This window comes from Pundamilia nyererei, unplaced genomic scaffold (assembly GCF_000239375.1).
Source record: "Pundamilia nyererei isolate P.nyererei 1_Seehausen unplaced genomic scaffold, PunNye1.0 scaffold00023, whole genome shotgun sequence".
NCBI classification, from domain to species: Eukaryota; Metazoa; Chordata; class Actinopteri; order Cichliformes; family Cichlidae; genus Pundamilia; species Pundamilia nyererei.
This window is the reverse complement of record NW_005187424.1, coordinates 4,276,937-4,288,076: the sequence shown is the minus strand read 5'-3', so window position 1 is coordinate 4,288,076 and position 11,140 is coordinate 4,276,937. Positions and strand designations below refer to the sequence as shown.

Genomic DNA, 11,140 nt, shown 5'->3' with positions numbered 1-11,140 from the left:
TTAAAAAGTAACTAAGTAACTAAGTAATTAATTACTTTTGAAAATAAGTAATCAGTAAAATAACGGGATTACTTTTTTGGGGAAGTAATTAGTTACTGATTACTTTTTTCAAGTAACTTGACCAACACTGGATGTCACTGAAGGCTTTTGAATTATGTGCCAGGGCTAAGCTGCTTCTTATAAATTACCGCAGATGGAAATGGCATCTTCTTTAACTGTAGTGGTCATGACTGAAATATAAAACACTATCAGTCCCTTTATAGCATATTGCTGTAAAGGGACTGATAGTGATTATTCATTCTAGATTATCTCACAAGTCCCTGCTATGAAACCAGAAGTCCATAGAGTGTTAGTGTTTTTTCCTATTAAGTAATTCTGACGTAGCGTTTCCTGTAAGCCTCTTGTCCATTAACATTTAGTGGTTCACTTTGGAGTTTCTAACAGGTGGCTATGTCATGTCCAGATGATTCAGAGGAGGAAGCTTTCTTGCAGAAAACTGATTTTGCAAATTTTTATGAGGAAGCAAAATAAAATGCAACACATTCAACACATTTTCGGTTGTAAAATGGAATGTAAACTTTTGATTGTTTACCAGAAAACTCCACAGGGGGCTTTTGTGTTCTCTCCCAGATTGGTAAACTCTGACAGAAACAAAAGGAAGCAATTACAGAATGCAAATCCAGTGAACGACTCAAACGCTGATGAATAAATATATTTGATATTATGGTGATGAAATGCAGCATTAAAGCTTTCCCATTGTTACTTTTGTTGCTATTCATTCTTTCTCTACCATTTTAAAAATAAACGCTTGAGATTTTTTAAATGTTTTAGATCTTCTGTGTTATTCCTAAAACGTCAATTACTTATGTAAAAACTAAGCTCTACGTTCAGAATAATGACATTAAATTGCAGCCTTTTTTGAGAATACTTGTAGCCAGGTTTGATTCAACAGTTTCTGTGGCTTTGTTGGTTTCATTGGAAATCGTATACTTATATTGGCACTTTTGTTTCAAATGTTTTCACAATATTGTAAGTAAAATCACTCTTTTTTTTTTAATGCAATGAGCCAAGGCAGGCGACTTTGAAGGAAAAGAGGCTGAGAAAGCAGAGAAAGACACACACAGTGGGAGCAGAATTTTTCACTCTGCTTACATTCTTTGTATCGATTCAGAAACATTTACATGGGAAGGTTCACATTAGATTTTGCCAATAAATCTTTGAGGGTGATGCACAGAAACAATAAAATGATCAAAGACAAACATAATTAAAGGTCAGATATAAAGATATGCATTAATAACCAGCCCAAAAAAATGGAAACATCAGTAACCCCATCCGGTTTCCTGCACCAGAAATATGTGACGCTGCCACGATACAAAAATGAACCTGGGAAATAATATTCACAGGTACATTCCCCATTTAAAAACTCTTTCTGTCTTTGATGCAATGCAGTCCAATTATAGTTCGATCAACCCAGGTCTAGTCTTGCTCCTCTTCGATCTCCTCTTTTTGAATGGGGAGGTCAGGGTTTCCTGCACCAGTGTCCAGCACCTGCAAGTTGGACAGGTATTTGAAGGAACTCTCACCTACGGCGTCCACAGATAGGGGGTTAAACCTTAAATTTAAAAAACAAGAAGAACAAAAATAAAACCAGATAGTTAATTGAAGTAGTCTTTTAATTACAAATTTTAAAGGCTCAAAGCAAAAAAAACAAAAAAAAAACAATGATCAACAGTCACATCTATAAAAATCTGTACAGCTGAGCATTGAGCAGAAGACTGTACGCTACATATGCTACCCATTCTCTTATTTTAACACCGTCAAGCTCACAGGTGTCCACTGACTTTTATCTAAAACCATGTCTAAGGCATATGGAATTTATTGCATTGATCACTGAAAATATTTGCATATGTTGTTCATAAAGTTTAAAAGTTAATTCACTAATAAATATACACAAAGGTCGCCCTTCCACTTCAACAACAGACACAAGCATTCCAGCAGCTTTAAATCGACTCGCGCGAAAGGCTCCCAGCTGCAAAGGGATTTGGGTGGAAATTTTAAAAAAAATTATTTTAAAGAGACAAAAAAGTCAAATGTGCCAGCAACTGACACAAAAAACACGATGAGCCTGGAAGGGTTTAGGACTTGTAAACACTGGCTGTAAAGCAGCCAGCTTGAGGTTATATTTGAAATGAAATCGAACAAAAGCCATGAAAGAGCATGTCGGGAACCTCTTTCTTCTTGACTGACCGCTGTTTCGGCTGCAGGGCTCATGGGTTTTAGCCTGCACTCTGTGGAATAAACCAAAGAGGAAAAATTTGCTGAATGCACACAAGTTAGCGGAGATTAGATACCCGCTGCAGTACTCTGCAAAATGAAACTGAGTCAGAATTTTCAACACATAGCCAATTTTACTGATTAGTAACAGACTAGAGAACAAGATTGTTTCTGAAAATGGTTTATTTTTGTGAAGTAAAACCTATTCAGTTAGCATACATAATTTTTTAAATGATGAAAAGGGAAAAATCTAACAATGCAAATTAGCTTTATCGCTCTGTCTCTTGGTCAAACAGCCCTCTCAGAGCCTTGCTGTGTTGTTTTTCTCATTGGTCCATTAAAAAACCAGATGGGACGCCGTGTCACCGCAGGATGTTGTGGTCCTTGTCATGAGCAAAGCTCCTGCCTTCATACTTTGTGTTACAAACATATGTTGATACTATCGGTTCTCTCTGTCTCATAAACACACTGCAGCTGGAGCCAAAAATCTCACATTTGGACTCTTCAGATCAAAAGTCCAGATTTCCTCTGGTCTTTTCAGTGACTCAACCATGAAGAACTGATTTCACATAGTCTGCTCCAAACATTTCTGGTTGAGATGTGTCTGTAGCATAAACTCTGTAAAGCATTAATGTAGCCTCTAATCTCAGGAGCTTTTAAGTGCTGATTTTTAAGGCTGGCGACTCTAATAACACTTTCCTTTCATTTGATGTTTTTGTGACTAATGTTGAAGAAACTATAAAAGTTCAGAGTTTCACAGAAAATTCAGAAATACCAGATCCAGATATGGAGGGTGTTTTGACTGCACTGTCTTTAAACAGTAGAATAAATTAAAATATATGTCCTACTGGGTGTATATGAGGTGATCCAATCTATTGTAATTTCCTTGCATGCTCTTTAGGAAACTGCCTATGCAGTAATTATGAACAATAATGCTGCGTCTGAAATTGAACATCTGGTATGAAATCAGTGTCAGATGTACACACTACACACCTTTTGTATGATGTTCCTCTAAAGAACAGCTGGTAATTAATTTGAGACTTGATAATTCAGGCTTTTATTTCAAACTTAATAATAGTTTTTCTGAAAAAAATTTGCATGCATAATGATGATGAAGATTTTTTTGTTCTAGGATCAGTGTACATTTTTTTAGAAAGGATATTTAACAGGGGGGAAAAAATAATTACTGTGCAGACAAAAATAAGTGCAAAATAGTGTTGATATATTGCATTTTGGGTTAGGGTTTTTTTGTTTGTTTGTTTGTTTGTTTTTTGCAAAATGGCTCAATAAAGCCCAGATAATGTTTTGGTCAAAGAGGATTTTAAAAAACTCAAGACAAAGACATCACATTCATGTTGTAGCCACACAAGGATCAAAGCTTTTCATATATTGTGGATTGTTACAGCTGCTTTTTGTCTTGCCAAGAACTCCGTTTCATTTAGCTGTTAAGCACAGCTCATAATCTCATCAAATGTTTCCATTTTTGGACTTTATCTATTGTTATCTTTATTTTCATTGACATAAAAATGAGAGATGTGCGCAAACAGATGATTATACTCTGCTGTCCTCTCTAGCCTGCATAGAAATATTAGTCAGTAAATGATTCATATTATATCAAAACTTGAGAAATGTTGGCTTTTGATGATAAGATGTTAAAGAGGCTTGGCAGACAGCAGAATCTGTCTCTTTGCAGCAGGTTGCAGCAAACAAGTTGCACAGTAAGACAAATGACAGCCATGTAAAGAAACATCGGTCTGTGGTAATATTTTCTAGGACAGGAGTGTCAAACCTGCCAGAAAGTCTAATCCATACCACAGCAAAATCTAAAAACTGCAGCCTGTCATCAATTACTCCATGTTTTATATCTCCATTATTATAAAATATTTTTACTGGTTCAGCCGACTTGAGGTCAAAGTGGGCTGCGTGTGGCACATGAACTAAAAAGAGTTCGACACCTCTGTCCTAGAAAATGGGCAGATGTATGTAGGCTGTTCGAGTGAAGTGCCACTCGACTGGATCAATCTGTAACCACATCCTACACAAGCGCAGACACGTTAACCTGCAAGCAACCTGCAATTCCCCAAACCAATCAGACGCTGTGTGAGTGTGCTGTCGACACAGCAGTATTTAAGATATGAACTGGTTATCGATAAATGTGATTAACACTTTCAACTGACTGGAATTTTTGTACAAACAATGTTTGATACGATGTTGAGTTTTCTCACTGCTGCTGTTTAGTAATTTTATTTTTTCATGTTTTTCTTCATGTTTTCATTTTCTTTATTTTTTATAGTTCTGTTTTGTTTTGTCTTTTACTATAAGTTGGCTGTGCATATTAAAGGCTGCATGCAGACTACACCTCCTCCACAAAGGTAATAAAGGTGAAAACTGAAGCAGTGAATTTTTATCGGATGCTGGTAGCCAGACTTTACCATGTTCCAAAATTCTTTGAACCTTGAGAGTGCTTTTGATTAATATATTTGGGAACCTGAACCTTCTCACTTCTCCTAAAATCAATCTGAGTTGAGTGTTTAAAGAAAAAAAATGTGTGTGGAAGAACTCTGTGTATTTGACTGCAGCTGCTGCTTACAAACTTACGAAGCAGTATAAACAATGCCATAACTTCCTCACAGCCGTTCTTTTTTTGTTCTTGTCCTGTCCAGCAGTTTAACGCCGGAATTGTTGTCTGAAGGCCAAAAAATGCCCCGAAAATTTACTTTCACAGGTGTAGCATTACGATATTCACTATAATGGTCCACCTGGTCGTCATATTTTACTAGAACTTTATTTTTTTTTATTTTGGATTATTACAACCATAACAGACAAGACATTCATGTAATGAATGCCTCCCTGTTATTAAACAAGTTTGGTCAGGAAGTGTTATGAGGGGTGCTATCTTCTCTAATCTTTTTCAGAGGGCTTTGTAGATTATTTTAAGGTCAATATTAAAAAGGGATATTGGATGAAAACTGATGGGAAATACAGTGTCTTTGCTTGGTTTCAGGCTTGACTGGCTGATAATTTTGGAATGGTTATGTTATCAAGAAACTGATCAACTTCATCTTCTGATGGGTTTACCTCTGGTGAATATAAAGTTTTTTTAAAGTCCCTGAATGTGTTGTTTATTCTTTCAGGATCATAAACTGAACTGGGAATACAGGGAATTTTTTGTTTCTTGTTAAAATCTTTGCAGTGGAAGTCTTTGTAGTAGAAATATTCTTTTTTTTTTTTTTTAACCAAATTTGATTTAATTCTAGTTTTGCTTTACGTATTTTGCTCAACATTTCCTGTTCCAGCGAGGACACACAGGCTTCTTCTAAGGATTTAATGTTTTTCTCTAATTCATGAATACGTTTGTTTTCTCTTTTCATCCCCGACTCCAAGAAAGCAGATGCTGATGTTCCAGGGAGGCCATTATTGTGTAAATATGAAGCCCACTCGTTTTTAAAATATTTAATAAAATCTTCATCTTTAAGTAATGATGAATTAAATCTCCAGTTTGTGGCAGAATGAACTTGATGAAATAATTCAGACGAGAGTAAGAGTGATCGACACGTGAGAAGAAAGTATATTCCCAACATGCAGGTGTTTTAAGTTCATCTGCAGCTGTGGCAGGTCTATGAGTCTCTTGTAGTAAGACAACAGGTTTTTTTAAGCTGGTTAAATGTCTTCTACTTTAAAGTCGTTCTTCTATTGCACGAGTATCCTACCCCCAGTGAAGATCAATGCATTTGGAAAACAGATTTGTGCTTGAAGGCCTTTGCTTGAACATGTAATGCAATAAAACAGCTTTTGCAAACAATTAAGAGTTTAATTCATCCTGGTGGTCCCTGTGCAGAGAACAGGTGACATCAGCAGTAACGGGGCCATTTCAATGGTTTAAGAGTGTGGAAGAGGCTTGTTAGCAAAACTGAGTATAAAGCAGATCTAGTACTTCTAGATGCTTCTGCTTCTTCTGTTCAGTTTTTATTGTTTAGAGCTGAAGTTTAATTACATCAATATGACTCACTTTTTTATTATTTTTTGATCTCTAATTTACAGGTTTGAGCAGCTGGAAGTAAATGCATATTTTAGTCCATAAAGAAAATTGTTTATCCACAGAAGCTGTTGTTATTCATGTTGATCTTAAAGTATTTACTGGCTAAATTGGGTAAAAAGGTTTAAAGTTGTCTATTTGGGGTTAAAGAAATAAATAAATCAGGGCATGAAAATATACAGCTAAAGACTAAATATATTTACTTTACTTGTGAGTCCCTTACCGGAGGAAGATGCCTTTGATGTTGGGAGTGCCTTCAAAAGCTGAACCATGAATACTGGAGATGCGGTTGTTTTGCAGGTAAATGTATTCCAGAGACTCGGGTAGGTCAGCGGGGATGTGTGTCATTAGGTTACCAGACAGGTCCAGCGTCTAAAAATTAAAGATGCATAATTAATAACAAACCTCCTGGAAAATTTAGTCTGTATCAAACCATTAGCCCTACTTATCTGGAATGAATCATTCTTGGAATGAATGATTCATTCCCAGAATCATTACTTTCAAATTTCGCATTACAGGTTTCTGCCATTGCTGGCAGTGTTATTGTGCTGCCTTATATTTTGGCGAAGACTACGGCAAGCATATTGTCTTGTATAAATTGTGATGGAAAAATTGTTATACAACAATCTATTGAGGATCATTGAATGGTTTTTGCCAGCTGCAGCAATTCCTTAGATTTTTGACTGGGGTTATATCCCAGTAAATATTTCTATTTTTGTCAACATAGTTTTCAATAAAAAGTTCCCATTGATAATGTTACTGTAAATGTAAACAATAATTCAGCTTGTAAATAGTTCCTAAATATTCAGATTCATGCAGTATACAAACATCATTGCCAAGCATTTTTTTTTTCAGTGACTATCCCACTTGTGTCACTTCCACTCACTGTGAGCGCAGTGAGCTCCATCCAGGCTCCCTGGTAGACTGAGTTCAGTTTCAGCTGGTTATCACTCAGGATCAGCTTTCGTAACTTCTCCATCTTTGTCAGCGTACCATCTGGTATAGAGTTGATCAGGTTGTTCTTGATTTCGAGCACGTGCAGACTGCGAGGAAGACCCCTGGGCATTGAGGTAAGGCTGTTCCCCGACAGGTCCAGGGTTTCCAGCAGACGTAGCTTCCTAAAAGCCTCACGTTGCATCTTGGGGCTGGTAAGCTTATTGTAGCTGAGGTTGAGTTCTATCAGCGTGTACAACAAGGTTAAGTCGTTGCGGCCAATTTCAGAAATAGAGTTATGGAGCAGCATTAAGGTCTTTGCTCGCCGAGGCAAGCCTCTGGGAACACGCTCCAGCAAATTGTTGTGCATGTGAAGAGTGTGCAGCTTTTTCAAGCCCTAGTGAAAAGCAAATTTAAGATTTCAAATGGGTGATCCACTGTTGCATAATGTTCATTGCCATGCTGTTGTACAAATGACTCCTTCCAACTTGTCCTTACAATTTAAATTGGATCATTTATATCATCCATATTTACCTGGAAGGCAGCTGGGTGGATAGAACGGGAACGAAGTTTGTTATTGTGGAGGAGCAGGTATTCAAGATTTCGGGCTGACGTTAGAGCATCTCCAGGGATACTGCGGATGTCGTTCTTCTCCAAGTGTAGCAGCACAAGACTGCGAGGGAGACCCTTTGGGACAACGCTGAGGTTGTTATTTGACAAATCCAAACACTCAAGGCTGCTGAGTTGGCTAGAAGCAAAGAAAAGGAAGGATATGATGTTGTCTTTGTAGAGAATTTGCCCTTGAAAGGATAGTTTTGATATTTACACAGCTGGCAATGGCAAGATGTTGAAATCTGTTTATCGATAAACTTCATGAGTGAAGATTTTTGTCCACCTGAAAGTCTCATTGTCCATGCCCTCATTGCTGAGAAGGTTGTTCTGAAGATATAATTCTCTGAGATTGGGCAAGCTGTCAAAAGCTCCTGCTGGGATTTTCTCCAGCTTGTTTCTCTGTAACAAAAGAATATTAACATTGTTAATGTAAGGTGGAATCACAAAGTTCAGCAACTGCACCCACAAAAAGAAGAAATCATAGCTGGGTTAAATTTGGCCAACCTCCCTTGATAGGTAGAGCCTTTTGGTTACCTGCACCACTTCAGGTGTTGCTTTTTATGCAATTTTCTGAAAGTAGTGTTCTGTCTATCTGCACTGCAGATGTACTGAGACTGGATCTGCTTAAAGATGAGAGCAAACATCAAGTTCTTTTTTCAAAATGACCTGATTTTATAGTCAAGGATTGTCTGGAATGGAAAGCTGGAGACCAAGGAGAAGTTCTTAATCAAAACGTCCAGTGTCAAAGTTCAAAAGAGGCACACCAGGAGCGCTTGTTTTTTTGTGACATTTACTAAGTTTTTCACTATGATATCCTCTCCCTGGGACGGTCAACACAGAATTGTACTGTGACATTGTGTGGGATGTAGTATAGGCAACATTGTAAACTGGAAAACAGTTTGTTGAAAACAGACATGCGCAACACAATTTTTGCTCACCTCCTGCTCTTTTTGCCTGAATTTGACTCCTGCTACTTCAAGTTAAAGGGTCGCTGGTTGAAACATGGGAAAAAATGTCTGTAGCCAGGTACACACAAAAATACACATGAATATATATACTACCTGTCAAAAGTTTTATAACACCCCAATTACCAGTTTTTTATTGGAAATGACGCAGTTTAATGTCTCATTGCACTCTGAAATGAAAGAAAAGTACAAATAAGAAATTGGAGTTAAAAAAAAAACTTATGCAATCAATTTATAGACAAAAATGTATTCTAAACTTTTGACCCTTCAAAGTAGCCACCTTTGGCAGATATAACAGCTGAACACACCCGTGGCCTTCTTTCTACAACAGAAATCAAATATTCTTCAGAAAGTTCTTCCCATATCTGTTGCCGACGTTCCCATAAATGTGTGGCACTTGTAGACTGCTTTGCTTTCACACTTCTGTCCAGTTCATGCCAGACCAGCTCGATGGGGTTTAATACCAGAGATTGTGCTGGCCACTTCATATTTTCAAGCTTACCATCTTGTTCTTTTTACCTCAGGCATGGCTTGGACTTGTTTTGGGTCATTATCTTGCTGCAGGATGAACCCCTGACCAACTAGGCACATACCAGTAGGTACTGCATGGCGCTGCAGAATGCAGTGGTAGATTTTGGGTCGGGGAGCTTCACACTCTATACAAGTCTTCCAGTCCTCAGTAGTCCAATGGTGCCGTTTCATGGTCCAGGCAAGTCTCTTTGTCTTATTCCGTGATCTTAGCAATGGCTTTCTTTCGGCAACGTGTCCTGTCAAACCCACAGCACAAAGTCTTCTCTTCACAGCTGAAGCTGAGACTTGCTTACTATGACCACTATTAAGCTGTGCTTGAAGCTGTTGCACAGTGAGCCATCACTATCACGTAAGCTGTTAACTCTCCGAAACTTGACGTCTGCTTCAGGTGTGGCTCTGGGTCTGCCAGACCTCTTCCTGTCAGAGTTTGCCTCAGGTTCTGAGTGCCTTTTCATGGTGAAGGAAACTGTACTTACTGACACCTTAACTTTCTTTGCAATTTCTCTGTAGGAAAGACCTACACGTCTGTCTTCCATTGTTAATTGCCTTTTTTATTACCATTTTAGTAGCAACACACACACACTACTGTCTGCAGTACAATACTGTTCAACCGATGCTCACAAGGGTATGGTACCACAGTGTTTTCCAACACTGGGGTTCTAAGTGATCAAGAAAAGTTGGAACATTTGTAGGAATTACTAGGCTTGGTCAACCTCCATTGCTGCAGAACAGCTTTAAATTGTTAACCCATTTTGTGTTCCCTTAAAAAGGCTTTTTTGTACAGTTCTGAAATGTACATTAATTTTCCGTTTTAGGTAACCTTACCTTTTTTCATAACCCCTGGCATTTCACCACTTACCTTTGTACCATTTCAAGATATTAATTGGACTTGAATAACTTGAACTGCAATAAATAACTGAAAAAATTGGGGTGTACTAAAACTTTTGACCAGTAGTGTATGTGCGCATACCATAGATATGTAAAGCACTTGAAATGTTGCAGTGATGCCCTAGGTGACTACCTACAGGCCAAATTTAATTCAGGTAAGGTTTTTGCATTTTTATGTACAAAGCTTTAGTTTAGGATTACATCTGTACATTTATGAATTATGAATTAAACAAACATCTTAAACCCACTACTGTCCAAGTATAATGCGATGTTAAACCTTCAGATGAAGACGGTAAAGAGTCGGAGGCAGGTTCTTGGGAACAACCCTCAAGAAGTTGCTAGACATGGTTAGGATCTCCAGGTTGTCAGAAGCATTGAACATATGTTCAGGGAGACCTGCATCAGTCAGCTTGTTGTTATGGAGATACACAGACCTGGGGACCACGACCATGAGACATGTGTTAACTGAGTAACTAAAGGAATCTGGGGTGAATTTACACAAACATGCACATCTCTTACCTCAGTTTTGGCTTATGACCAAATGTATATGGAAAGATCCTTGTAAGCTGATTAGCAGCGAAATCAGCACTGACCAAAGAGGGGGGCAGGACCTTTGGTGCTAAGGTGAGCTGCAAGCACAAAAAACCATGACAGGATATGATGTTGAGCATTTTTAATTAAATTATCAAGCGATATGGTTTGCTGTGAAGTTATTTGTACTATCAGACCAAGAATATTGTGCTCCAGTTTTAGTGAGTATGATCCTTGTATTTTATTTGAATATTATTTATCAACCCATCTCTGTGCAATGCACCCATAGATTATACATCCACCTTACTGACAAAGCTTGCTAGCACTGCCTGATCCAAATACTGTCAGTGGTCAAAACGTTATGTCTCTC

At 37.9% G+C, this 11,140-nt stretch overlaps 1 protein-coding gene across 1 annotated transcript in view; it reads right to left on the bottom strand.

The window, feature by feature from the left end:
* Window positions 1-914: 914 nt before the first annotated feature.
* Window positions 915-11,140, bottom strand: part of podn (podocan) — a 17,600-nt gene continuing 7,374 nt past the window's right edge. The window contains exons 5-11 of the mRNA XM_005727260.1: window positions 10,759-10,868; window positions 10,517-10,673; window positions 8,139-8,254; window positions 7,778-7,991; window positions 7,197-7,640; window positions 6,534-6,682; window positions 915-1,612 (exon numbers count right to left, since the gene is read on the bottom strand). Of these exons, the coding sequence (XP_005727317.1) occupies window positions 1,477-1,612; window positions 6,534-6,682; window positions 7,197-7,640; window positions 7,778-7,991; window positions 8,139-8,254; window positions 10,517-10,673; window positions 10,759-10,868 (1,326 nt within the window). The 3' untranslated portion in view covers window positions 915-1,476. The remainder of the gene's footprint in view (window positions 1,613-6,533; window positions 6,683-7,196; window positions 7,641-7,777; window positions 7,992-8,138; window positions 8,255-10,516; window positions 10,674-10,758; window positions 10,869-11,140) is intronic.